At 38.3% G+C, this 27,741-nt stretch overlaps 1 protein-coding gene across 2 annotated transcripts in view; it reads right to left on the bottom strand.

Annotated features, from left to right (window-relative positions):
• cdh13 (cadherin 13, H-cadherin (heart)) overlaps positions 1 to 27,741 on the bottom strand; it is a 164,746-nt gene that overhangs the window by 53,449 nt on the left and 83,556 nt on the right. For both annotated transcript variants that reach the window (XM_061284167.1, XM_061284168.1), the window contains exons 6-7: positions 26,882 to 27,026; positions 11,777 to 11,955 (exon numbers count right to left, since the gene is read on the bottom strand). In XM_061284167.1, coding sequence (XP_061140151.1) covers positions 11,777 to 11,955; positions 26,882 to 27,026 — 324 coding nt within the window. The remainder of the gene's footprint in view (positions 1 to 11,776; positions 11,956 to 26,881; positions 27,027 to 27,741) is intronic.

Raw genomic sequence — 27,741 nt, 5'->3', positions numbered from 1 at the left:
TACATGTGACAATGACAAATAAAGATCTATTCTATTCTATTCTATTCTATTCTATTCTATTCTATTCTATTCTATATGTAGATTGCCAGAGGGTACACAGACTTGTATGTGTTGACACAAACATTGATAAACTTGTTGATTCCATTTATACACTATTATTCTTTTTTTTATCGTGTGTCTTACTTTATTTGATTTCATATTTGAATTTATTTTTATTTTAGACAAAATATCTGTATGTATAAATGTCTTATTTGGCACCAATAAATGAAAGGCATTGTTGGATATTAACAATGTATATTTCTAATAACTAATTCATTAATTGAATTCAAATTTCTGTCATCAACACACAGTTTGGATGAATTCTCTCCTCACAGCAGTACAAGACTGTTCTTTGTTCTCTTCACATCTACCAAAGTACTGCAGAAATAAAGTAGCTGGAATTATCATGTGCTTGCATCACAGATGACAGAAGCTGGTGTTGCTTGGTATCAAGGGAGGTTTTTTTTTTCAGCTGCTAAAATCTTTTGAAACACTCACTGATTACGCAAGAAAGCTCTGTCTTTCTTGCGTAATCACAATCATACAAAAAGCTGGCTTTAGAAGGGTGGTATTTTCTTTTTCTAAAAATGAAGAATACCGAGAAATATAATAACAGATGCAATCTTCTACAATAAGTAAATAATAAATTAGTGCGTTTAGAATAAATACAAAAATGGCAAAAAAATACACAAAGTTCAGTTCACGTTTGTCCAAAATGGGAACTCGTACAAGTCACTAGTATGCGCCACCATGCAGATAACACAAATCTTAACATTCATTAACTCATTAAACAGTTTTCAGTAACAACCCATTATGCACTCGAGTAGAAACGCAACCTAGAATTTGTAGCAATAGGTTAATCATATGTTATTACGTTGGCTTTCTTTAGCATTTTGTGTTGTGAATTATACATGTATTGTACTTTTATATTTTAGAGCCGTGTAAACACAAACCTCACTTAATGGAAATTCACCAATGAGGATATAATGACAGTAGTAATTGTGGACATTTGTAAGATTTCTTCAAATATATTATCAAACTGTATGTTTTTTCATATTGGAATCAATTATTGTAAGACGACGGAAAGTGGGTAAACTGCTCATTGCTGCTCAAATGGTAACGTCTTTGCCTATTACGCGACTGGGAAAAAATGTCAGCACAGTTCATTACCAGGGATTTGTACCACTGTAAAGGGGAATCCAAATAAAATGTAGAGTTGATGAGTGAATATTTAATGGGGCTCATGCATACTAATGAGGGTTTCTCATTCCACTCTATTTGCACACATAAACACATGGAAATTAACGGTAAGAGTCTGGAAAACCACGTGGTGTCACTCAACTATATGATATCCAGGTGTAATACCTGTTATTATCTTTGCTAAGTGCTGAGCTCCAGCTGACCAAATGTTTGCTGATGCACAGCACAGTTTAATATGGAATGGGGTAAGAACTCAAATTTGGGTAGAATTTATTGATGTGTTCCATGACGAAATGGAAGTAACATGGCACCTATTTAGCATAGCTACACTGAGAAGCAATCACGATTTGATTTCACACACATAAATATGCGCATGCACGTGCGCGCGCGCATACACGGACCCGCGCACCACACACACCTCATGGTGACACTTATGTCCCTGTGTGTTGGCATTGATTCAGCAGTCTGTTATGAGGTCATAGTAAAGTTGCCCTCTAAACTTTATGACATATCAAACATCAATTTCTCATTTTATTTCATTAGAAATTTGAATGAGGCTTTTGTTCTAATCAGAGTTCCAATATGGGTTATGGTCAAAATCATGTTTTGTAAGGTCACAGTGATGTTGACCGCCAATCACTTCATCCTTGGATCTCGGAGAATGTCCGTGCTAGATAAAATGAAATTCCCCTCGGGCTTGTCAGGTTAATGAGGGGACATACGAGAGGTCATTGGAGTCTTGAACCAGCATTTAATCAGTTCATCATTTAGTACAAGTGGACGTTGTATAAAAGAAATACCTTCAAGCCATTGCATTTGAGAATGGCGACGATGGAAGCATAGCTTTCAACATCAAATGAATTTCATTCTTTTGATCTCGGCAAGCGTTTGCTGGTTTGCTCTGATTTTCTGGAAGTGCAGAAATTCATATTCAGGTTTTGCATATTCAGGATTTTTGAGGCAAATCGCAGATCACAGATCAGAGAATTAAAAAAAAATACAATAACCGAGCACCAATATAATTGCAATATGGAGCAATATTTCCATTAGAATAATGGTTTTTATTTACTTTTTTTTTATTTCGGTTTGAAACCGCATTTAAGGGAGGCGCCAATATATATATATATATATATATATATATATATATATATATGTGTGTGTGTGTGTGTGTGTGTGTGTGTGTGTGTGTGTGTGTGTGTGTGCTTATGTGACTGACTTTACTTCTTCCCTGTCAGATTGCTCTTATCTTTGCAGCCCAGCGGCCACAGGAATTATCAACCATGCATTGATCTGTGCAGGTCAGAGAGAGAACTAGGTGCTGCTTCCTGACAGCTGGGCTATGGTGGTCAGACACAGCCACCCGATTCTCAGATTTCCACTAAAAAATAATAATTAAAAAAAAAAAAAGAATAAAGTCAAATATTGACTTATTTCCCCTGGCCATATTTCAGTGGAGCTTTCTGGGGACTACATCACACTGAGCCAGCAAAGTACTTCCACAAGCTTGCTGTGCTAAGTAAACAGAATCTTCTATATTCCCCCACATGGAAAGCCCCCTTGCTCTGTCCTCACTTACCCTCTGAACACGTGCAATTACACTCACTGTGTCCAGAATGCCCATGTGGACTCATTACAAATACACACTACTATAAAATTCCTTGACTGTTGTACTGAAACACATTTTTTTAGGTTGTCATCATCATAGAGGAAAGTCATACAAGCTCAGGTATTTTATCCACTATTTGGAGACTGCAACAATGTCTTCATTTTTCCTCAATATTCATCTAATGAGCCATTTTCAAAGGCTCTTGGAACACGTTGGCTTTTTTATGTGCTTTCTCTTGGGGTCTACCATTCTTCCAATAAATAATAGGTAGAAATGTGGATTAAAGATGGAGATTACTACACTGGACTGGACTTAAATCACACGGGGCTCTATTTCTGTGCCCACTGAAAGCCCAACACAAGGCACCGTCATGGTGTTTTCGCAGATGCACGCAGTTTGGCGCGGTTAAAAATAAGTGCCTTGCGCTGTTGAGAGCCATCCAGTCCTTGAGATGGAAAAACTGTGGGTGGGGGGTTGTCACACACTGACACATGTTCGGGGGTGGAAGGCGGTCTCCAACTGCCCACTTCATAGTAGCAAACATCATCAGCAAGTGGAGTTCCGCATAAACGTACTTTGCGGGTGTCGATCTCCTAAATCGAATCCAGTGAGTCTGTAATGCTTCCGCCATGTCGAAATATGGCCCAAAGTGCGTTTATAAGGAAATGCAGGTCAGGTAGACCAGGGAGAGCACAAATCTTTGAACTGGCCAATTGGCCTTCCACCCCAACACACACAAATCTCCCCCAAACCAAAGCTGTGCTGCAACAAGAAGGGTGATTGTAAAAATACAATAAAGACGTTAATATGTAATATTGATGCATTCAATGATTTGACTTGTACAATGATGATGAAGGAAGCAAATTTGTCTGCCTGTGACCTGCTCAACTTCACCCAAATTATCTTCGACCATATGCAGCAAGAGTTAAACTTGCTTCCAACAGGTGTAAAGCTTAAGCCACTTTTAGCCACCAAACTGTCAGGTCATGTCAAAGCAAACTCCCTCGTTACGCCAGAATTCCCAGCATGCTGCAGAGCAGTCAGTCAAATTGTTACTGTGAATTGACAGTCTCCAGAAATTTAGCATAAGCTTGTTCATTTATCTGGAGAGAAATTAGTACCCCTGAAAAGAAGCCACTAACAAATAATTTTAGTTTGTTTGCTTGCTACAAATAGATTGAACTCGATGAAAAGGAGTGACAGCGGAGAACGTTAACTTCCAATTTGACCGTCAGTCTGCAATGGTATTAACAGGATTTATAGGAAGCCAATGATGGGCTTCACAAGGAAAATTAATGCATGACCTCTGCACATATGCTGCAATTTGTGTCAATGTCAACTTCTTGTCTGCCTTGTCGTCCTCTCTTTTACAAGAGAATGAATGTATCACCATACCCCTATGCTGCACAGGCCTGATTTATGTCTTCAGTGAAGGAGGAGGGCAGATGGAGGGGGTGGAGATCTCTATACAAGGGCCGATAAAGATAGTCACCTAAAGAGAGATGGGTCCCGATAGCATTGTGTCTGCTTTGGCAGAGGCAATGAACCGGGTTCGGTTTCATCAGCAAAGAGAGAGTGGCATGGGGAAGAGAACAATAAAAAGTAGTCAGAACACAGCCAAACTTTTCCAATCAATGCACTCTCTCATGGAGACTGGGTGAAATTAATTCTTGCCTGAAGGGTAGATGGAGGGGGTAGGCTATTCTGGAGACTAAGAGCTGTTGACAAATACTCTTTATCCTCAGGTCAACGAGGATGGGGAAAATTGAAGGATGAGCGCCAAATAGGTAGGAGGCAGCAGAAGAAACAGTGTGAAGAATGAAACAGCAGGCGGAATCACAAGGGGGAAGGATAGAGTGGTGGGAAAGTTCAAGAGGGAAATAAATGGACTGACGCTCTTTTTAGTTTTAATGACAGTGTGGCGTCACTGAAATATCTCAGGCAGGACTGAGGCCCTCACTGCAGCGACACACACATATTATCCTCCGAGCAGAAAGAGAGTGTGCAACTAATTACGTTGCCCTCCACCTGAATGATTCCACCTTTTTTAACTCTCCTTCATTCTCAGGTTCTCCACCCCTGAAACCCATTTTGCTCTACGCTGACCTTTCAATACCACCTTAGGACACAAAAATAGCGGCCACTCGCAACTCCACTAGATTACGCCGGAATTTTAAAAAGGTCTCGCTTTCTTTTTTTTTTTATTGCGGCATAGCAATTTGAATGAACAAATATTTGAGCTTCCTGAGTATCGACATTTTGCCACTAGCTGTGAGCATTAGGGATGGAGCCACTGTGGTGACTAGTTAAGAGAAAGTAGCAGGATGACACTAGAATTAAATTATTTTATGACAGACAGGAAATGCTAGTTTTACTAGTTATGCATTTACTACATAGTACATTATTTTATTTTCATTTTGAATAAAAGGTAAATTCTGTTGAGGAGGAATAGGCAACTACTTTTTTCAACTCAAAATATCTTTCAGGAATAATATCAAGGATGAGATTAAGCACAAAACAGAAGACATGTAGTAATTATAGAATGACATTTCCAGAAACATCCACTCAAATTGCTCCCATTAATCCTACACTCAAATATTGTCGGTAACATTGTTAATGGTTGTTGGTCTGTATGTGCCTCAAAACTGACTGACAACGAATACAAACTTTACTACGCCTCACACACAAAATCAGCTGGGATAGACTCCATCTTATCCACAACCCCAATCCGGATAAGCGCGATAGGAAACGGAAGCCTGGACATCTTCGGTTGATTGCTTTCTTTGGCATTTTGACTGGGCAACTGCACTTGTCAGCGTTTGTGTGCAAATTGAAAAGAGAATGTCAGTTTGTGACTCTCAAGTGGTTTTATTAATGAAGGGAAATATTTTAACCTGCTAGGGGACTCATTATGTGGTTTTTACTTCATTTGCAACATTGAAATCGAATATTACATAGATGTATACTTACAGTTTACGTGAATACACTATTCATTTAATCTATCTAGAATAGCATTCCAGGTACCATGTTGCATTAAAACCCAGTGTTTGACTAAATTACCAATAAACTGGACTGCACTATTAATTTAGATCCTATGCAGTAATATCATTTTGTCTTTTAATTGATCCCCTTTGGGCGACATGTCCACCTCACAGTGTGGTGGTTTTGGCTTCAACTCTGGCTCTGCATGTTGCCTGTGTAGGTTTCCTCCCGGTACTCCGGTTTCTTCCCACATTCATGGTAGGCCGATTGACCGCTTTAAATTGTTTGTAGGCGTGTGAATGTTTTTTCGTCTCGGTGGCAACCAGTTCACAGTGTCCCACACGTACTGCCCTATGTCAGCTGGGATAAGCTCTAGCATGCCCACAACTCTCGTGAGGAAAAAGCAGTTCAGAAAATGAATGCATGGATCCTCCCATTTCTTTCCCAGCAGTATGCTTTCTTGTTTTCCTTCTCATTTGAAAATAATCACGTGTTTCACATTGTTCTTTTGTCACTTCTAGCTGTGTATCTTTTGTCTTGTCTTCCAGTGAATCTAATTGTCCTCAGTGATGTCAGTCTTATATTTGCATTGACTTCTCGGTGAGACTCAATTAAAGCAAGGGTATGCGTAGGGAGCGATTAAGACCATACACACTGAGACTCACAATGCCCATGGGGCCCAATTGATCTTAAAGAACCCTTAGTCTATCCGACAAAAAGCTATGATTGACACATCTAACCTTCATTCCGACGTAATCTTCATCTTTAGCACTCAGAGATCTAATTAATTAGTGGTATCTCATTTCCTCACTAATACAAGTGGGCAGCAGCATGATGGAATTGGTAGAGGGGGCATTCTGAGGAGGGGTCCCATATTTCATCAGTGCCTGCCTGTCCACCTTGTTCATTTGGGAGAAAGAACAAAAGAGCGTAAGGTGGTTGAGTTCACAGTCGTGTTGTATTGATTTGATTTGACAAAGATCTGGCAAGTTGCCATCACACAAGGATAATACTGTATAGTGGAATCCTTGCATATAAGGCCAAGTATTTAAGTTTGCTTTCATCGCATATGCATTGAAGACATAATTTGGTGTATAATTGCTACTAATGTGATGATTCGCCACCGAAACCATTTAGAGATGACACTGCTCGCGTACAGTGTAAAACCTTAGTTTAACTAAAATGGTTTGAAGAAACCGACACAAGAACTCATTTTAGCTGAATACAACTTAAACAATGTAGGTATTGAATATTCGATTAAGTATAATAAATAACAAGTGAATGAAGTTAATTATTACTCAAAATTAAACTGAGTGAAACGCTAAACGGTCTTTTACTTGGAGAGCACTTTCTTGTACTCTAAGTATGTACTCTTTGGGAGAGAACCATAATTTGCACGACTGCATCATCCCTCCTCATCCACGCACACTGCCACCCATAACAGGATGTTACTTTGCCGTTTCAATATCTCAATCATAATAGGTGAATGAGAGTTTATCAACTGAAGTACACATACATTTGCCATAATGAAATCTTATCAATGTGTTCTGTGGCATAATATTTGCATATAGATGATATGATATAATAAGTCTGTCCACTTCGTAGGAGGAGTAAATATTTCTCTGTCTGCTTTGTTCCGCTGCTGTGACACGCCGAAACAAGATTCTAATTGAAGACAGTCAAGCGTCCTTATGTGACGACTGACATTCAATTATATGTGGGAGGATGAGATTAGCAGGTGGCCGAGGAAATGCTCGAAAACAACATTTTGCAAAGCGGTTACTCTGAAGCCAGGTGCCGATGTAAATTGAATGGCTATTTGAGCCTTGCATTGAAAGGCGCTGCTGCTCTATATGGAATCATAATGCTTTGACTTGTAGATTAATTGGATGCCCAGAATGAAGTGTTGGAAGGGAGATTTCAGAATGAAACGCATAAAAAGATAGGATAGGATCGGATCTAAGACGGAAAAGACAGCAAATTGGACCTAAGCAGAAGAGCAATGGGAACCATTGACCAACACATTTTCCTGACATACTGTTAAAAAATAATCTAGCAGTCATTATCAATACGGAGAACATTTTTAAGTACGAATAGTCTCGTATACTATTTATTTGAAACGAATATTTTAATCTGTTAATTATCATTTGAGTCTGTTAATTAACCTTTTAATTACCAAATACAGTCATTTTCATCATTTAAGTTACTTAAATTACCTTAATGACAAAATGTGACTTGGCTGTAATCATCTGGTTTTGGAACAAAAACACAGATTTTAATCATAGAGTTTCAAGGTATTTTTTTTGTGGAAAATTGGATGACCAGACAGACCAACTAAGTTCAGCATGTAGAGTAAATAAAAAGGCACAGTGAAAATGTTCACAATCTATCGCACATTAAAAAATGTGCACATATCAAATTTGTATTCTGTGCCACTTCAGTAATAAAAAAAATGTCACTGGAAACTGCCAGAACAGTTCATCACTGCCCAGTCATGAAGCAACGGTGCCCACTGAGCCAAATAAGCTATTAGAGAGGATAAGCTCTCCTATCAGCCTGCCAGAAAGCACAGAGCCAAGGTCGCACCAAACCAACACTAGGCCACTCTTCATATGGCCAATATCACACACAATACAGCTGATCAGGTGACAATTATTCACCCATCTACTGTACCTGACATCCACAATATTTAGCAAACAACTTAGAGTCAAATCAAAAACAAAGCACGGAGAGTAAATCGAAGGCGGCACAGTGTGGAGTTTGCCTGCGTCGGTTTTCTCTGGGTACTTCGGTTTCCTTCCACATCCCAAAAACATGCGTGGTAGGCCGATTGAACATTACAAATTGCCTGGAGGGTGAGTACGAGTGCAGAATGTTTTTTGTCTCTGTGTACCCTGCGATTGGCTGGCAACCAGTTCAGGGAAAAACAAAGGAGTGAGAAATTAGAATTAAACTGCAACCTGGATATTTGTTTAATGTGGATCCTCAAATAACTTGAATATTTCGTCAGGATAATGTGTTAATTTGTTAGTCTTGGTTTTTGAAAAGTAATGGAAAACTAAAGACCGTTACCTTTCAACTGCACCTTATGAGGATATGATGTGTCCTACTTCTCAGCTGTTGGAAGTGCAACAAAAGTCTGACCTCCCTTGCAAGAAGGTTCCTCACTAAAACCCAAATGGAATAGCAGCTTAATTTTGCAATTGCAAACAGCAGTGTCTTTCCTGCTGTTTTACTGTGTCACAGTGACTATGGTGGAAAAAGCTCATTAAAACAACAAAACCTTTGGTGAACCATCTATATCTATACTATATCTGCTTACAGCAAACTAAAAAGTAACCATCCATCCATCCATCCATCCATCCATCCATCCATCCATCCATCCATCCATCCATCCATCCATCCATCCATCCATCCATCCATCCATCCATCCATCCATCCATCCATCCATCCATCCATCCATCCATCCATCTATCTATCTATCCATACACATACTGCATCTATAAATATGAATATATGTTCAGAATGTTTCAATGAGGAAACGGGTCATGATCACTCTGAGATGAAGGTGCTCTTTGCTCTCACACACTTGGCATTCACTTTCAATTTTTGGGTGCCTATCCAAAAGAAATGACTAAACACCATAAGACTCTCTCTTGCCCACTGCGTCAGACATTTTATCTCAATTTGATTCACCTCTGTAGAACATGGAGGCAGATGGAGGGTCTGGCCCGACTTCATCGATTGGCTTTCCTTAGCAGTGACAGCCCCCAGATGGGCCGCAGAGCATTAGAGTCACAAAGTCACGCTGCCATTACCAGTCTGTTCTCTCTGGTTACAGCCCAACGCACATTCCACGGACTAAAATCGATTACAGTGATAGATATGTGCGTGTGTGTTTGTGTGTGTGTGTGTGTGAGGGTGTATGTGTGGGCGTCTGGGTGAATGTGATCACTCTATCGCTATTACGTATCTCAAGTATAAAGTATGAACATCACAATGATAAAATCACGCTTCTACTTTCCTCTGTCTGTTTTGTTAGTAATATATAATCTCCAAATAATGGAAAATACTTGGTTTGTATGAAAGTTAAGATCAGACTGTGGCTCCATGCTTTTCCCAATTCACTGTGTAAAACCTTTGGCTAATGAACCACATTAGCATATTAATGAGACCAAGAAATTCAAAAGGAAGCTTATTATTTTGTAGACTAAAGTGAAAATTATAGTGGCCATTGCAAGCCATCTTTCATCCCTGCGTTCTCTCTCGTCTCTCTTTTTAATGATGTACATCTCTGCTACACTAGTCATTGCGTGATGAAAATATGGACGCATAAAAGCACATATAAGATTCAGATTTTTGACATTTTGTTTCACAACAGGTAATGTTCGACATTCAAGGTTACAATTTACTTTAGAACTACACTTGTGTAGACGAGCATTATCGTAGTTGGTTAGTGAAGTAGTATCGACTTTTTGACACCCTTTGATTGAGAGGTTTTCATGGTGATGGAAAAAAACGTATCCATCTTTTCGGTCGAAATTGCTTCATCTGATGATCATATAGCAGTCACAGGTTACAGGCTCCAATCGATCGAACAAGAGTCCGGATAATGTGAAATTAAGTGTGAGAGGGGGCTGGCACACAAATGTAAATTGAGAAGAAGAACACAGACCTGTGGAATAAATATTCATATTATGTTGGGATTTTACGCTACAAGAGAGAGTAAGTCACAATAATTTCAATGCGACAAACTTGATTTGGCAATTTCCTCTGGATTACTCTCCACCACCCAGCATTACAATGCCTCTGCTTCTCACCATATGAGAGACACACGTGGCTACAACAGATTCACGTGCAGTAATTCACAGACCCGAGAAGCGATGGTGCACCCTTTCTATAGCTGTATAAATGTCTGTTTTTCTAACACATATATTGCACACATATGCCCTTCCTTCTGCCCACTCAGGCTTATACAGCAAATGCATGGAAGAGGATTAGTTTGCATCTCTCCAAACTTGGAGGAGCAAGAAACTGAGCTTCGGCTTTCTGCAGCTCCATCTTTCTCTGCTGCGTAACTGAACTACTGAATATAGAGTGCGGATTTATTAATTCTGGGGGATAGAAATGCATTTCTTTCTGTTTTTTATAGCATTAATAATATACAAGAGAAGTAGGACTGCAATCATCAGAAGGACTGCTTTCATCCTAAAGCTCTCAGACTTTAAATCAATTCAGTGCAAACTAATGACATGTTGGGTGTGATGTATTAGTTAGGAAATTAATCTGTATTTTATTGTTTTGGCTATAAAGCAGTACTCGGAAACAGCATATAGTTATAAAACAGTATGAAATATACTGCTTTTTCCTTTTTTTTAACTAAATTCTGGTGAGAAAATACTACAGAAAAAGAAAGGTATTACAAATGGTGTCCCGGAACTCTTTCAGTAACTTCATAAAAAGCCCATTGAATGCAATTGCTTTGTCTGTCCTTGGAATCAATTGCACTTTGATTAAAAAGCATCCTGTGGCTGGACCGAAACAGCTTATTGGTGCAGTGAGCATGGCTGAAACAGTTCCGGATGGAAGGTTTTCAAGCAGGCTTGTTGGACACCACCAGAGCAGGAAAGTGAATGTGTATCACTTCAATTAAACAGAGCGCAAAGTGTCTGACAACAGCTAATATTCCTCCTCCACTAGCGGACCCAATCGATGTTCTGGCATTCGTCACTGTGCTAAAAAAGCAATCATCGCACTGTCGCACTCTGGTTAGTGGAGGAAATGGTATGAAACTCATCTTGTATTCACACAGGCTTTTTGGAGTATGTATATTAGCAACTTACACCCAAAATAACTTCATGGATACTGTATTTTCTTCTGCCTATGTTCATGTTTAATGAGTGTGAGCTTAATACTATACTAAAGTACACGCTTGCTGAACAAACCCACCTCCCTGTCGAGAAGAGTTGGGGAGATGACAGTGACAATATCGCCTCTCTCTGCGTCAATGTAGAACATGTTGGGAGATGGTTTGTCTGGTGACTGCCGGATGATGTTGTAGCGTAAAGCGGCATTATCTGTGGAGGAGTCGTCTGCATCAAACGCCGTCATTGTCATCACTGTGGTTCCTGGAGAAGACAGTGACAAGAATATGAAGTGTAAGTGTGAAAGTGTAACAAGAGGAATTGTTAACGAGTACCGTATTTTCCCGGACTATAAGTCAAAGAACCCCCCGCCCCCCCCATAGTTTGCTCGGGGGTGTGACTAATTCTCTGGAGCGACTTGTGTGAAATAATTATTAACACATTATTATACCATTTCACAAGTTATTTTCACACTAAACTGCAAGAGGACACTCTAGGCTTGTGTCGATAATTGCTTTGATGAGTCTGACGTAAACGACGTAGAAGAGGAAGCGTGTCATCTTCTACCTCCGACGTTAGCGGAATTGTTTAAAAGTGACACAGAGGATGAGGATTTAATGATTTGGAGTGATGCGGATGGTTTGGTAAACTTGTTAGCATGTTGTTTATGCTACAGTTATCTGAATCACTCTTAATATGTTATATTAACATACCAGGCATGTTCTCAGTTCAATGTTTATGCGTCATGTAAAGTCAGCATACCATACAAGTCGGCCTTTGGCTATTGTATTTTTATTTTAAATTTTAAAAACTTTTAAGATAACATGTCTGTTCTTGCTGTTGGATTTTATCAAATACATTTCCCCAAAAAATGCGACTTGTACTCCAGCGCAACCTATATGTCTTTTCTTTCTTTATTATGCATTTTATGGCTCGTGCAATTTGTACTGCGAAGCAACTTATAGTCCGAAAAATATTGTACAGATCAAATCAGAAACTAAATGATCATATACGATATTGATGATACAAAAAACGAGCATTTGAGAAAAATGAGCTAGAAATGAAGAACAGCACGATAAAAGGTAAACACATATTTCTGATGCTATTCTGATGCTTTGTCCTAGGTTTTAAACAGTTGGATTTTGCAGGTGTACCTAATGTTATGGCCACGAGTCTCTACCTAAGTACAAAATAAACTTTTGGTCTGGTAATGACATCCAAAAGAAGCGTCTTAACATTTGATGGCATTCAGTTCACTTTTGACATAGTACAACCCACAATCTGTTGCTTGACTGCGATGATAACAATTGCAAGACATATGCACATTCATACGTGCACATAGCGATAGACCGTGGCTGGTCCTGTCCCTTTTGCACAGTTTTTATTTCCCAAGTACTGCAAAAGGTTCTAAATTGCATCTCGCTCCAGTGCTTCATGTTCTGGCTGTCATAAGCTCAGAGTCAGACAAACATTTGCTCAGCGCTGTCTGTTGCTTCTTGGAGGAGAATGTGACAGCAGCAATGTGATACAGACCTATATGGTTAGGACACAGATGGATAAGTACATAGAGCCAAGTGGATATCTGCCACTGTACAATGTGGGGCAGTTGATTTTGGATGTGGCTAAAACTATCATTAATGGGTTTCATGAAAAATGTATGCAATGTAAAATGTATGTAAAATATATTTTAGCCTCCATATTGACTGCAAGTAGACGTACGTAAATATGGATTTGTTGACAAGCTGGCAAGACAGTTGTGGCCCCTATTTTTCAATTGCTGTGGAACGCGACCGTTTCACTTCTCAATGCTCCTTCTGCAACGAATTGGCCTCGAGTTCCGGGTATTGTATCTCAATACCTGGATTGAATGAGCTATTCTTGACACTCTTTCTTTTCAGCTTAGGTAACACGATGCAAAACAATTTCCAGATATGTGCTTTGTGTACCGTCCTTGTTATTTCATTCATGCAACAATAAAGCGCTAGCATTTCTCATATTATTCTATTTCTCAGCCTTCACACGGCAACAACCCTGCCAAATGACTTTAGAAAAAACTGTAATTTGCAAGTAGTGCTTCTTTCTTCTCCACAGAACAGGCAACAACTGCCAATTGCATTGCGGAGAAGAAACACTTCTTGCATTGAATATGTGTAAGAATATATGCTATTCAACATTTTCTAATTTTCTGATTTTTAATTTGCAATCCATCCCTGGTTTCATGTCTAAAATTGCACTTTTTCACTTGTGCCAGACCAAAATAATACAAGTCTTGCTCTGACATGTCCTGTTTCGCTCGTGGCTCTTGAATACAGCTTGTGCAAGTCAGAAGTGAAACTAAAAGTAGGATTATGCTTCTCTAGTGATGTAGCTAATACAGATGTATGGAGTATACCGTCCTGTAATAAGTTGCCTTTATTTCCTGTGTGTGAATTTAAAATGCTCGTTCAATGACATTATTATTTGCGTGAATTGATTTTTGCATTCGTTTGCCGATGTGCGACGTCACATCAATTTATGCAAATGTTTTACTTCACCTAGCTAATACAATCGATGAGCTGTTTGTCAAAGTGGTTTGTTTGTGTCGAATAATTTAGTTTCTAAATGCAGCTGTTTATGTATCATGGCTTGATGATTGTGAACACGTTAGCCGCGTTGTGTTGGTGCTTTATGATCCTATTTGTTTCATGTGCTTTGCTCCCATCTTGTGGAAAACATACACTCTTACAAACCCCTATTGAAGTGCGCCAATTGTTTGCGGAATTTGGCTAACTGGCCAATATTCATGGGGCATGTCTATACCTAATTAAAAATGTGATTCTATTCGATACATAAACACTGTTGTGGCGAAGCATTGTATTTGAATATTGTAAGTGCTCAGGTCCTCCGTGAATGTTTTTTTTGTTCTGATGCTAATAATGGATGCACTCAATTTTGCCAGTGAGCTGCTCAGACAGAACATGTCATAAATAATGCTATTGTTTTCAAGAATTTTGACATACCGACCCATTTTCAAATGTTTAAATTTTTAGACTGCAAACATTGTCATATTAACAATCAGCAGCAATGTTCACTTACAAATGTATATTTTACTTTCAATGCACTTCAAATGAGGCACAAGTTCCGAGATGAGAAATATTGAAAAATATGCCAAGTGTGGAGAAGAGCAAAGTTGAAGGTAAAGGAGGGCTGGCCAGGAAAGGATTTTATCTTCTTCCCGTTTGCACTTCAAGGTGAACCATCTAAGTAAACCAATAATCCTTCCTCTGCGGACTAATTAAACAGTGCCAGCTCTGTCATTACCTTAACTCTGTTCCACTTCATAGCCGGAAAGTCACACTGTTAGATAAAAAAGTGATCATGCGTGCATGTGTGCACCATGAGCACGCACGGGTGCTTAAGAGCACCTATATACAGCCCCCCCCCCACACACACACACACCAGTTAACACCCAGACATGCTAACTGGCGGCAAACTACAGAATTAAAATGACAGATAAATTGGTTGTTTCAACAAACCATACCCACCACATTAACTTTCAGTCTGTTGCAGAGAATGCACTTTTGCTAGATATTATGATATGCTGTTATGTGTCAATGGTACCATACCGTATAAAAAGAATCTTGGGTCTAGACCTGAGTCCAACTATTAAGAAACACTATTTCATATAGGATATATTATGATTTAATACCAATGATTATTTGGTAAATCATTCTCTAAATTAAAATATAATATTCTTCACATACTATTATTTAAATAATGGCACTGCCAAAAAATCCATAAGGAGGCTTTATGATATACAGCAGTAGGTATGAGTAATGATAGTCACATACTGTATGTTTAACAAACAATTCTATGACAAGGCCCAAGGTAGGTAGGTCCCAATGAGCCAACTAATTGGATAGTTTTATTATGGAATAACTTGGAGTATCAGCTGGAAAAAGGAGGACTGTGGACATGAGAAACGTATCATTGGCCAGATAAGAGGACAACAGACAAAACAAAATTCACACATGCTTTGGTGTGACGGCACTGCACAGTTGTGTAGCCTCCAGCTAACTCTTGATTCTTTCAAATGCTAAGGGAACTCACCAGAGGCTGGCAGAGGTGTGGGTGTCACCAGCAGGGTTGATGCCAACAAAAAGCCGAGCTGTAGCAACAGATGTGAACAAAATACATTACGGCTAAATGTGATGTAAGAATGTGTTTGAATTGGATGTCTTCTGTGTGTATGCATAATAGCTTCATGGTGGAGTATTGCAAAAAATGGATTTCTGCTTGGTGTACAATGTCTATTGTGAGAGCAAAAACGAAATTTGATATTAATCACACTCAAGTGACGGAGAAGGAGTAAACAGTTGTCCTTGGGCGGGACTTCAAAAGGAGCACAAAACAATTCAGTTTTTGATTTCCCTTCAGTTTTGCTTTTAGCAGATGAAATGCATGCACAGATTCAGGTAAGGCAATCGGCTAGATCTTTGGTTGCTTTCGCAGTATGCTTCGGTTCATTATGCACTATGATGCACTGTCCAATGAGTTCTGAAGCATTTGGCTGACAATGACAAGATAACGCTACCCGGAATACTTCAGAAATAATCATTTGTACAACTCCTTTTGATTGTGTATGTGTGGAAGGGGTGTAGTCATAGGATAGTGAGAATAATGTATTTTAGGACTTTATTAGATTGAATGTTGGGTGAATGTGTGAATTAAAAGGAATAATTTAATTCCCTTATAGCTGTTTGGAAATGAATTCCAAAAACCTATACAATATCGCTTCTTAAAAAATGAAAAGTCATTTTAGAATATGTCTCGCTGGTGAAATTGCACATTACGTTTCCATATTGATTTTTATTCAATCAAACGAAGGCAGCATGTATAGTGTCAGCAAACTGCAAACGAAATAAAAAGATAATCTCTGTGTGTAAAAATATCAACGTCCTATTTTTCCAACCTGTTTCAAATTATCCAGTCATTCTCCTATTGAGTTTCAAATCACAAGTACTGAAATCTACCGAGAAGAGAGATGACAACTCGGATATGCTTCTGGTTTAATGGTGAGCTTTTTTCTAGAAGCAAGGAACTCACAACACTAGACTGAATGCTGCGTTTCACACAACGTCTCTATACTGTGTGTTTGTCCATTGTTACCCATTTGTGCTCTGTGCTTATGTGTTCATCTTTGTCTCAGCCTGCTATGAAAGTTTCATTTCGAAAACATGATTCCAGATATCTTAGTATAATTGTGGGACCTTAAACTGCATCTTTAACTTAAAATGTCGATGCTGCAGTTAAATTTAGGTTTCATCAATTTTGCGTGTGAGTGCCTGTTTCTGCATATCGACTCTAGATTTTTGTGATCTATTTGTGCTTACTGCTACACTGCAATACTTTTAAGTACCTGTCAAACCGTGATATTTTTTATATCTAAATTACCAATGCACATCACATGTTACACACTGCAAAATGTCTCCCGGGAGCTTTTTCTTTTCTTTTTTTTTAATACCCAGAACACTACCCGCTGAAGATGCTGCGTCACTGCTCGACTTGGTCCCAATGCAAGTGGACAGAAACAGCAAATATCCATGACTGTAATCCTTAATATGTAATTTTTCTATATAATTCTGCAAAACAACTCACTGACAAAAAAGTATTGTCATATCTTATCTTGGTAATTGAAAACAAAATAAAGTCAGCTCCGGTAATCATGAGAATTCTTATTATTGTTATTATTATTATTGTTAGAAGTAGAGTAGTAGTAGCAGCTGTAATAGTTAATAATTGAGGTTATGCATTTATCTTTACAAAATCATACAATAATGTTCACAATCGTTTCAACATAATATTTGCTTTCACTTGCTAATTTGAATCGAATCATTTGCATCAAAATCCATGTTTTAAGATCAGATTTACTGTTAACTCTGCAAGGCATTTCAACAGTGATTAATAAACTCTATAACAATGTATTGATTGAGGGACGTCAACAGCCACAGAGCGCATCTCCATCATCATTAACTAAAATCTAATTACCTGGTGGCTGTGACACCTTTAGACACACTTAGACGTGTCTTGATTTTAAGGTTCTGACAAATCCTTTAATATGATTTCCCCCCAAATTATTGAGGCAGATCAATCCAAGCAGGAAGAGTTGGTGAGTGCTAAATTAGACAGCGAGCTATGTCTGATTGTACCCAGCATGGATCTACTGCCAAATTAGCCATGGAGAAAAGATCTAAAGATCAATTCAAGGTCCGCAAGAAGTAACAATAAACAGTGCCATGTTTGTACTGCAGCAGGACGTAGCAATAAGGTAGGAATAATATGCTCATAAGATCACGAGGCTGCAGTTTACCTTCACCCGTTTGCAGCCTTAATACGCCTCTTTGATTTGTCTTCTTACCCATAAGGCAAATTCCATTCTCTTTTGTCTTGCCAACACTTTGCGTGAACCCCACTTGCCAGCCAAATGTTACCTGAGAGATGCTCGATCTCCCTGCAATATAGGATGAGCGAGACTGATAATGGATGGAAGCCAATGGGTTTGGTGCATGACTCTGCATTGTCTCCTCACTTGAGAGTTCTTAGTTGGCTCAGCATCAGCCCAAAGACAAATAACATTGAAGTTAGTTTAATTTGTGACTATAATTGTTTGGTGGGGATGATCGCTCTCTGATGCTTTAATCTTAAATGAACAATGGGTATCCTAATGAGCAAGCTTCCCTCGTGTCTATGCAGTTGAGGCATGCTTTGTTAGTGATACACTATGATGAATGGATGCTGGTATTGAAAACACAAATGAAAGTCACAGCAGAGTCCTGGAAGGAGGATCCTCTCAAAGTTTCTCGTTTTTTCCCGTATGTGTTGTGTATGTTGGAGTGTTCCCCCCACATTACTCTGGCAATTCTAGTTTGCAATTGCTCAAAGAGGCTTCCACTGAGTGGCGCTAATTTTACACTAGCTTTCTGCCCCCGAAACTGTGTGGGGCCCATTAGTGCTGGTGTTAATCAATTAGACATTGTCTATCAATGAGGCTCATCTGCATAGAGGTGGGTAATTTCTCTGCAAGTAACCTCATTTAAATACATACACATACCACCGGCGCACCCAGACGCATTCTGCTTGACGTTTTAGTTTGTGACGCATTTCACCATCAGCACATCCTTTTCGAATCAGATGCTGTTTGTGAATACATTTGTTTAAGTGTTTTTTTTTTTTTTTGGGGGGGGGGGGGTAGATTAAACTAGCTGCATGTGCAGACAAATTGCCAAAGGAATTGTGAAAATAAAATCTCAATCGGCAGAGCAATATGTTGTCAGTGCGTGCGTGTGTCATTCATTTTGGCTCTCCAAATGTCAAGGGAAGTGTGAAATAAATATGTTGATACATAAATAAAAACACAGCCTTGCATAAGTTGTTCCCACTCGCAGCATGCGGACCTTGTAATGCCCGCGTAACTGCAGCCAACTGTCATTTATCTATTTGAATCTAAGTACACTAACAGTTTGAATTTGTTAATTACTTTGAAATACATTTATGCTCCCTGACTATTCAATTCTACAATTCAAAATAATGTGCCCTGAAGTGAGTCATCTTTAATAATGATAACCTCCTCTGTAATTATCAAAATGGCTTCCGTAACAGTGAAGGGAATGCTCTGGATCTCCTGTTCTCCCACCATTGAAGCTCTAACTAATGACTCCACTCACTAAATCAAGACAAAAGATACTTTCCTTTTAAAAGGACACTTCAATTAATTACCTCCAGAAAGTCTGTACGAGCAACTCAGTTAATAAAAATGAGAACCTATTAGTAGGCATTCATCTGCTCTCACCCAGAAAAAGAAGGCAATCGGTGCAAGACAGCTTGCTAACTGTACTGAGGCTCGAGACAAGGAGAACCAGAAATATTATTAAGTAATAAAAATAAAATAGAATATACTCATTAAACAGACTTGGACAAAAACAATGGTAACCATTGAAAACATTGAAAGTAATTTGACCATTGTACAATCATGTCCACTTGGCTTATTTAAAGGGTGACTACTATTGTGCTCCTTTACAACATGATGTGTAAATGGAGGAGAAGAATTGAAGGAGAGAGTTGTCTCTGGAAATTAGAAAGAAAATTACAGAGAAAAAAGATAACAGATAAAAGGCTACAACTCAGAGCACTTTAAAGACAACCATAGCTGCATACAAAGTCCTGTACATGGAGTGAAAATCATATTTAATCACATAAAAGCAGCATACACCATAAAACACAAACAATGCTAAGCCTCATGTTGAGTCAAATGCCATATATATGAAAACTGCGGGTAGTCTTTCCAAAAGGAGAGAGGCACTGGCAACATAAAAAGCTTGACCCTTTTGAGCTTGTAGTAGCATCTGGTAGACATCATTTATCAAGATTTGTCAAGTTTTAAAGATAAAAAATAATCTTAAAATCAACTCAAATGTACTGGGACCCAGTGAAGGGAGGCCAGAATTGGTGTTCTCCCTCTAGTACGAGCTCTGTTGAGGAGACGATCAGCAGCATTCTGGACCAACTGGAGATGTTTGAGGGAGGACCGGCTGACTCCAAAATAAAATTAATGATAATAATCCAGTCAAGATGGGTAGAGGGATGGATAGCTATTTTTAAGGAATATTGAGAAAGGAGAGTATTTACCTTAGCCAGCTGCCTAAAATGACAAAATCTGGCTTTATTAACAGCACCAAATTGCCGGTTCCATTTAAAGTCATGGTCAGATTTAAAGTATATGAATTAATTTCTAAGTTTAAGTTCTGTTGTTGACAGAAAATGAAAGCTAAAGAGCTAAACACTGCTCTCAATGCTTCTTCCTAATACTTTTCGAGCATTCTTTGTGATTGATTTTTTTTTCCAACTTGTTGGTTTATTGTTTGATGTACGGACTTACATATGACACTTTAAAGTGTTATTTTTTTTAATCTTTTTATGTTTTGGATATGTTCGAAATAAAGATATCAATAAAAAAAATAAGATAAAAATAACTGTTGGCAATTGGGATGTACCAGACTGAGGAACAGTCAACGGAGAAAACCAAGTAAACAACACACTGCTTTGGAGATTTTCTACTGCAAGCGAGAGCGGGTTTCTGGCTCAAGTCTAATGCCAGAAATATGGCTGGCTTACAAAAATGGACAGGCTGGGTGAAGGGGATCTGGCCGATAGTGACGGGTGACGGATGCTGCACTGTCAGAGAGCCTACTGAGATTGGCTGTATTTGTTGCAACAAATAGGATTGGTCACATTTTAAACTGTAATCCATGAGTCCAAGTTAGAAACAGAGGTCATTGTATGTGACTGAACACAAATCTCTGTCATGGTCACACTGGCATGGAAAGAAAAAAACAACACAAAGAAAGCAAAGAAAAAAATAACCAATTGTAACAATAATGTGCAGACAGACACACACACACAAACCTAGACACACACAAACGTGTATGTATATATATATATATATATATATATATATATATATATATATATATATATATATATATATATATATATATAGAGAGAGAGAGAGAGAGAGAGAGAGAGAGAGAGAGAGAGAGAGAGAGACAGAGAGAGAGAGAGAGAGAGAGCTATATAGATGGATAATATATATATATATATATATATATATATATATATATATATATATATAGAGAGAGAGAGAGAGAGAGAGAGAGAGAGAGAGAGAGACAGAGAGAGAGAGAGAGAGAGAGCTATATAGATGGATAATATATATATATATATATATATATATATATATATATATATATATATATATATATATATATATATATATATATATATATATATATATATATATATATATATATATATATATATACATATATGGATGGATGGATGGACGAACGGACGCACGCACGAGTGGGTGGTTGAGTGGAGGGATGGACAGACGTACTGACAGACAATGGGTGGCTGGATGGACGGATGATGGAAGTTTGTTGTTTATTTACCCAAAACACAATAATGTCATTTTAATATTTACAAGTTGATGTTTAGCACAGGATTCCGATCTTTTGAAACACTTGTCTGGTTTACATGCCGACTGAGTCATCACAGTAATGCCAAGCTAAAACATTCCTTATCCACTTACATGGCATACGAGACAGAAGCCTGAAGCTTTGTTACCATCTGTGAACTTTGTCATCAGTGCTTGTCTGACAATTCAAAATCAATACTCAATCATGGATGGACGTTTTACCCGCGAGCTGATGATGCATTCTTAGCGCAGAAGCCCAGGAATGAAAAGATCGACAACTGGTGAAAAACTAAAAAAACAAGGCGGAAATCCTGTGAAATACTACAACAGAGATTAGAGAGTTCAATAAAACCAGAGAGAATACCCTGCAATGTTACTTCACTTAAATGCAGCAGGACACTGAAATAACTAATGAGAGAGAGTGACAGAAGGAGACTGTCGCTTTCCCATCAGCACTTCTTGCACAGATCGGCTTTCATGGCTAAATGAAGGGTCTTGGAAGAAAACACGCTTCTCGATACGGCGGTTTCTTCAATAATTGCAATTTATGCCTTACATTAACAAACTACAGGTGGCATACTGTAACATTCGATTCTTTCATCCATTTTCTTAACCGCTTATAGTCATGGGTGCGCTGGAACCTGTCATTGGGTACATCCTGAACTGGTCGCCAGCCAATTGCAGGGCATACAATAAAAATCAGGTTGTTTTTTTATGACAAAAAAACAGCAAGGGAACACTTTTATTTTTTGGAAAGAAACAAATTGGAGCGATTGTTACACGGTTATGAAAGCAATAATGGCTGCCTTTTCAAATCAAAGTGAAAGTGGGAAAATGAATTGATGTGGTGAGATTGGTTTGTCTGATGGGACTTAAAGCCTTTGAGACTTGGGCTCAGCGAGAAGAGCAGGCCACTGCGAAATCAAAGCAAGGGACAGATAATCAAGGCCAACTTGATATGAGACTGTGCAGGGGCAAAGAAGAATAGAAACCTTTTGAAAGATTAGCAGTGCTCAAGCAGTGGAACAGCCACCATGGCTCCACTTGGAGCCATTGTTACACCTTGGATTTTCAATCCATACTATATTTGGGGCTCCTCATTCAGATCTTGGACTGATTTCAAGAAAAAGTTCTCATCTGCATAATGTGTTTATGAACAGCAAGGAGAAAGAATGAGAAAAAAATAAAGAGATGTTGAATCTATTTAGCTTTGGAATAAGGGATTGGACCAAAATGATGTACTCCAAACCTGAAGTGTATTCAAAGAAAGCATTTTCTCCTTTGTAGACATTCACTTCAAATGTCTATTGAAAACAAAAAGAAGCCAATTTACAACACATTTCTGCTGTGATGCATAGGCCTCCCTATGGAAATTTAAAAGAAGATGGCTCGTGGAAATCAATGATACCTTATTGGTGAAAAGAGAACAGACACATACAAATGAATAAATACTCCAAGTGGGTCTTATTAAATTGGTATTTGGGTTAAAATAATGCTTATTTAGCACACAAAATGAGATAGTCCTAGTAATTAGATGTGTAAATTGTCCAGGTGGGCCATTACTGAGCCAAACGAGACCAACACGTCCGTTGGAGAAAAGGGAGTGAAAAGAAATGAAGGGGAGAAAAACATGAAAATTTGTCCTAATAACAATGGTCGAAGGATAATTGGGCAGCATTCTAAATGGACATGAAATTGCTCTGACAAGCTGCTAATAGGTCCAGTGGGATGGAGGGTCACCTGTATAGTGTTTGGGAGACTGCTCTCTAGCTAACAGAGGGAACCAGTCAAAAGAGAGGAATGGGCATAAACCATAATGTGACAATCAGGAACCATCATGTAACAAATTGCCTGCCAGCTTTGGTATGATTTTTCGGTTGAAGCATTTTCCATCTCCGGCAATTTCTTTCAAGCTTGAACATTGTTATCACCCTAACAAACTCTTAACTTGCCACAACTTCAAGGAGGTTTTTCAAGGTCTCTCAGTATCAGTATTGATGCACCTTTCTTTTTTTTGGGGGGGAGGGTGGCATTGTCAGCTACAGTGTTGTGTGATGCAATCCCCCACCACACAACATACTTTTGTAATGCGAATATAAAGATCAAATGTATATATTTAGCTATACTAAGATAAAGGACGGATTGAAATACTACATTCATTCAAAATGTTGGCGGCAGAACCACTGTGACATTTAAAAAAGAAAAAAATGAAATTTTATGAAGGTTTCCTATTGTAACTGTGGTAAGGTCACTATTTGAATATTTAGTTTATGTATAAAAAAAAGAAACTTGCAATATAAATACACACAGAGTACTAATGATATGGTCATTAGTGTCAGACAACAGATTGGAGAGGGATGTTCACCCTTCAAAATCATCAAAGGTAAGCATAGGCATATTGTCACACCAATTCATTATTACATTAATATTTAATAAAATGATGAAGCTGTCTAATGCTATCATTGTCTCCACCAACCTACTCAGGTTTCCTACGTAAAAACTATTGCTTCAATTTAACTTCATTTAATTGCTTAAATGTTCACCCAAAACTACAGTTCTAAAACTGTTGGGTCAAAATGAACCTAAATTGGGTGAAAAAGATAGCCCAGTGTTATAATGTGTTTCCACTTACACGCATGCAAGGTGCTCACATAACCCTAGCCTACACATTAGTGTAGAACAGAAGTGGTTCCTAAAGTCAAACAATGCTACTGAGAAAAGATGTCAAAATGAACATAATGATAAATCAGGCTTGTTTGTGGAAGTTGAAGAACAGACCAAATTCATCACAGCAGGGTCCTGGGCCTCAATCATCGAAAATAAACACAAATTAGTCACCAACGAAAACTGCACCCTGAGTTATTATTATCATTTATACTCCATCATATCCAATTACGTTTATATATCACTGAGACACTAATGTCTCTGAATGGTGCCACCAGAAGAGCACTAAAGGAAACTGTTGAAAGCATAATTGTGATCAAATGATTTCCACTGTGATTTCAAATGCATTGACAATGCAAGCAAACTCTGTGATGTCTGCATTTGAGCTGACACTACAGAAGGTTTGCATTCATTTAACGTTGCCTTGTTCGGCTAGATCCACCTGCCTGACCAAAAATGTACATTTCACATAACTGTTTAAATGTGCAAGTTAATTTCTGGAAAGAAATGTGACAGGGTTAGACAATTAGAACAGTTAAAAAATATATTTTGACACTAGCGTATTTCCCGGACTATAAGGCGCACCTAAAAACCTAAAATTTTCTCAAAAGCCGACAGTGCGCCTTATAGTTCGGTGCGCCTTATATATGGACTAAATTCCTAAATCTAAACTGGCCCGAAGCATTATGTCATGAAATCAATCATAAGTGGCCCGCTGAAGACTATGAATCATGAATCAAAACGACTATGGATCATTATTTTGTGATTATAAATTAATTTGTTGCATCTGGAGTTGAAATAGAAATGATAAATAGAGAATGATTTGATTTGGATTAAAAATCTGACATGATGCATTAATGGTGCGCCTTTTAGTCCGGTGCGCCTTAGATAAGGACAAAGTTTTAAAATGGGCCATTCATTGAAGGTGCGCCTTATAGTTCGGTGCGGTTTATAGTCCGGAAAATACGGTAACTTTAAATCAAAGTGAGCAAATCCACTGTTATGTCAGTGAGTCACTATTAATGGAAATAGAGGGCAACAGACAATGGGGGAAACGGAATATGAGAGGAAAACTAAGAGTGGTGGAACAAACACAGAGAGAGAAATGATTTGGCTGCATGTCTTATCGGTCTATACAGAAATGTCAGTGCACTGTGACATTCTCTCCCCTAGCTTCCCGCTGCTGCCCAGTCGCTACCATATACACACAAAGCAGGCTGCAGCGCCACACAAATCCAAACACGGCTGAACGCACTGCACAATCAACTGATTTGGGTTCAATTTGTCATCAGCGCCATGCGGTGCACACATTGCAGTTGAAATATGAGTCGTGTTAAGAATAATGGATTTGAAGAATTTATTCTTGGTGGCTGGAGCTGCCCCAAAAGTAATAATCACAATACGAATCACAAAGCAGAATCTTAAGTGAGCAGAACTGGGATAAAAGCCCTGAACAACTTGTGTTTTACATAAATGATATTTAAATTGTTGATGAATTCTAATCCCAAACACCAAATTTAATTAAACAATGTTTCAAAATTTCCCAACACCAGTTTGTAGGCCACAACTACACATTTATATATAAATTATTTTCTTGACAAATGTAAATTCATATCCAGCCTTAATTGTCTTGTGTTTTATGGCTACAAAGTAAAGATGTAAGTGTGAAGATTGCAGTGAAATCTTTTTGAAAAATATAATGAAAGCTTTGATTTTATGGGGAAAGAAAAAGAAGGCCAGAGGGGACTTAGTTTTGACAGAGAGAGAGAGAGAGAGAGAGAGAGAGAAAGAGAGAGAGAGAGAGAGAGAGAGAGAGAGAGAGAGAGAGAGAGAGAGAGAGAGAGAGAGAGAGAGAGAGAGAGAGAGAGAGAGAGAGAGAGAGAGAGAGAGAGAGAGAGAGAGATTTTTCCCGGCACTTTCTGAATTAGAAAAAAAAGCTAAAACATATGTGTCACCATAAGCTCATTAAGTGTCTTGGAAAGTCTACAACATCATTAGACATCGAGAAACTCGCAGTCTCAAATTCCTGGGCTGAATTAAGGTATGTCCCTGCTAGAATCTATCCCAGCATTATCATTCACACTGATCAGTTTTAAGCCTCCATACTGTACTAAACATGAGGTAATATCCATGCAACTGGAATTCCTAAGCATATTTTCCATAGTTTTGAAAGTTGCAGTGGGACCAGACATGCTTTTATCTACTCTACCAATATACTACCAATGCAGAAGTATGCCCCAAGACTTATAAACAAACTTTGATGGTGTTTCCCTTTAAGACACAATGTAGGCCGTGAGACCCAAGAGTCTTTCAACAAAGTGTCTTGAGAGGCAATTGCATTACATGTGTAGGCCTCTTGCGAGACATGTTTGTCTCTGTGTTTTATTATTCAGCTGCACGAATGGGGCTTCAGCACCAGTTGCATGGATTCCACTAACCCCTGCTACTAAATCAAGAAGACATCACCGGTGAGGATTATTTCGCGAGGGTTGTAACAAAGTAAAAGTCACCTACCTGTAGGCGATCCCTCGAGCACCTCTCCGGTGTAGCGCGTCTCTTTGAATATGGGCCGGTTGTCATTCTGATCGATGATAGTGATGACGAGGATCACTGGTCCCTCAACGAGGTTTCCGTTTAGGTCTGTGGTTGACACCTCCAGCTGTAGCATAAAAAAAAAAAAGAATAGAAAATTACATTTTTGTCACTAGTTCAATAAAAAAAATCATTAAAAGTCAACTGATTCCTGATAAAACTAAGAGATGATTTATTCCAAACAACAATCACTGTTTTAAACAACTGCCTGATTTGCAGTGCCACATTGAGTTACATTTATTAGGTTTCCACCTGGCACCATTGGGTCGGATAAAGTGTTATTTTGGATTGTTTTTCATTATTATAATGATGATTTACAATTATATATGCCAGTTGCTGCAGGAAATAAGTCTGTTGATGATAAACATAGAGCGTGATTGGCTGCTGTGAAGTGCTGGTGATCAACAAACTATTGGATCATTATGTAGTCATAAATTTGATCATAACAGTAAAACAATAAAGATGAGACCATAAAGCAAATAATCAGAAATTCAAAATAAAAAGACTTTGAACTTAAATATTTTTCTGTTATTATTTTCTTGAACATTAAGATCAAGAGATTTGATCATCATATTGAAATATTTTCAAATGTTAATGTAACATTTCAGTCTGGGCCTGAATTTACAGTACATTAATTATTTGTGCAGCACTCAGTAATTTAATGAGTAGCCTATAATTAAGGAAGGAATTGCAAAGGCTAATCAGCTCTCTTTAAACCAGTGAAATCTTTCTTTATGGGTAAATATGTGTGTAAAAAGATTGCGGAGAGAATTATTATTTTT

This window comes from Syngnathus typhle, linkage group LG7, assembly GCF_033458585.1.
Source record: "Syngnathus typhle isolate RoL2023-S1 ecotype Sweden linkage group LG7, RoL_Styp_1.0, whole genome shotgun sequence".
NCBI lineage: Eukaryota > Metazoa > Chordata > Actinopteri > Syngnathiformes > Syngnathidae > Syngnathus > Syngnathus typhle.
Note: the sequence above shows the minus strand (reverse complement) of the source record. Positions and strands in the feature narration are given on the sequence as shown.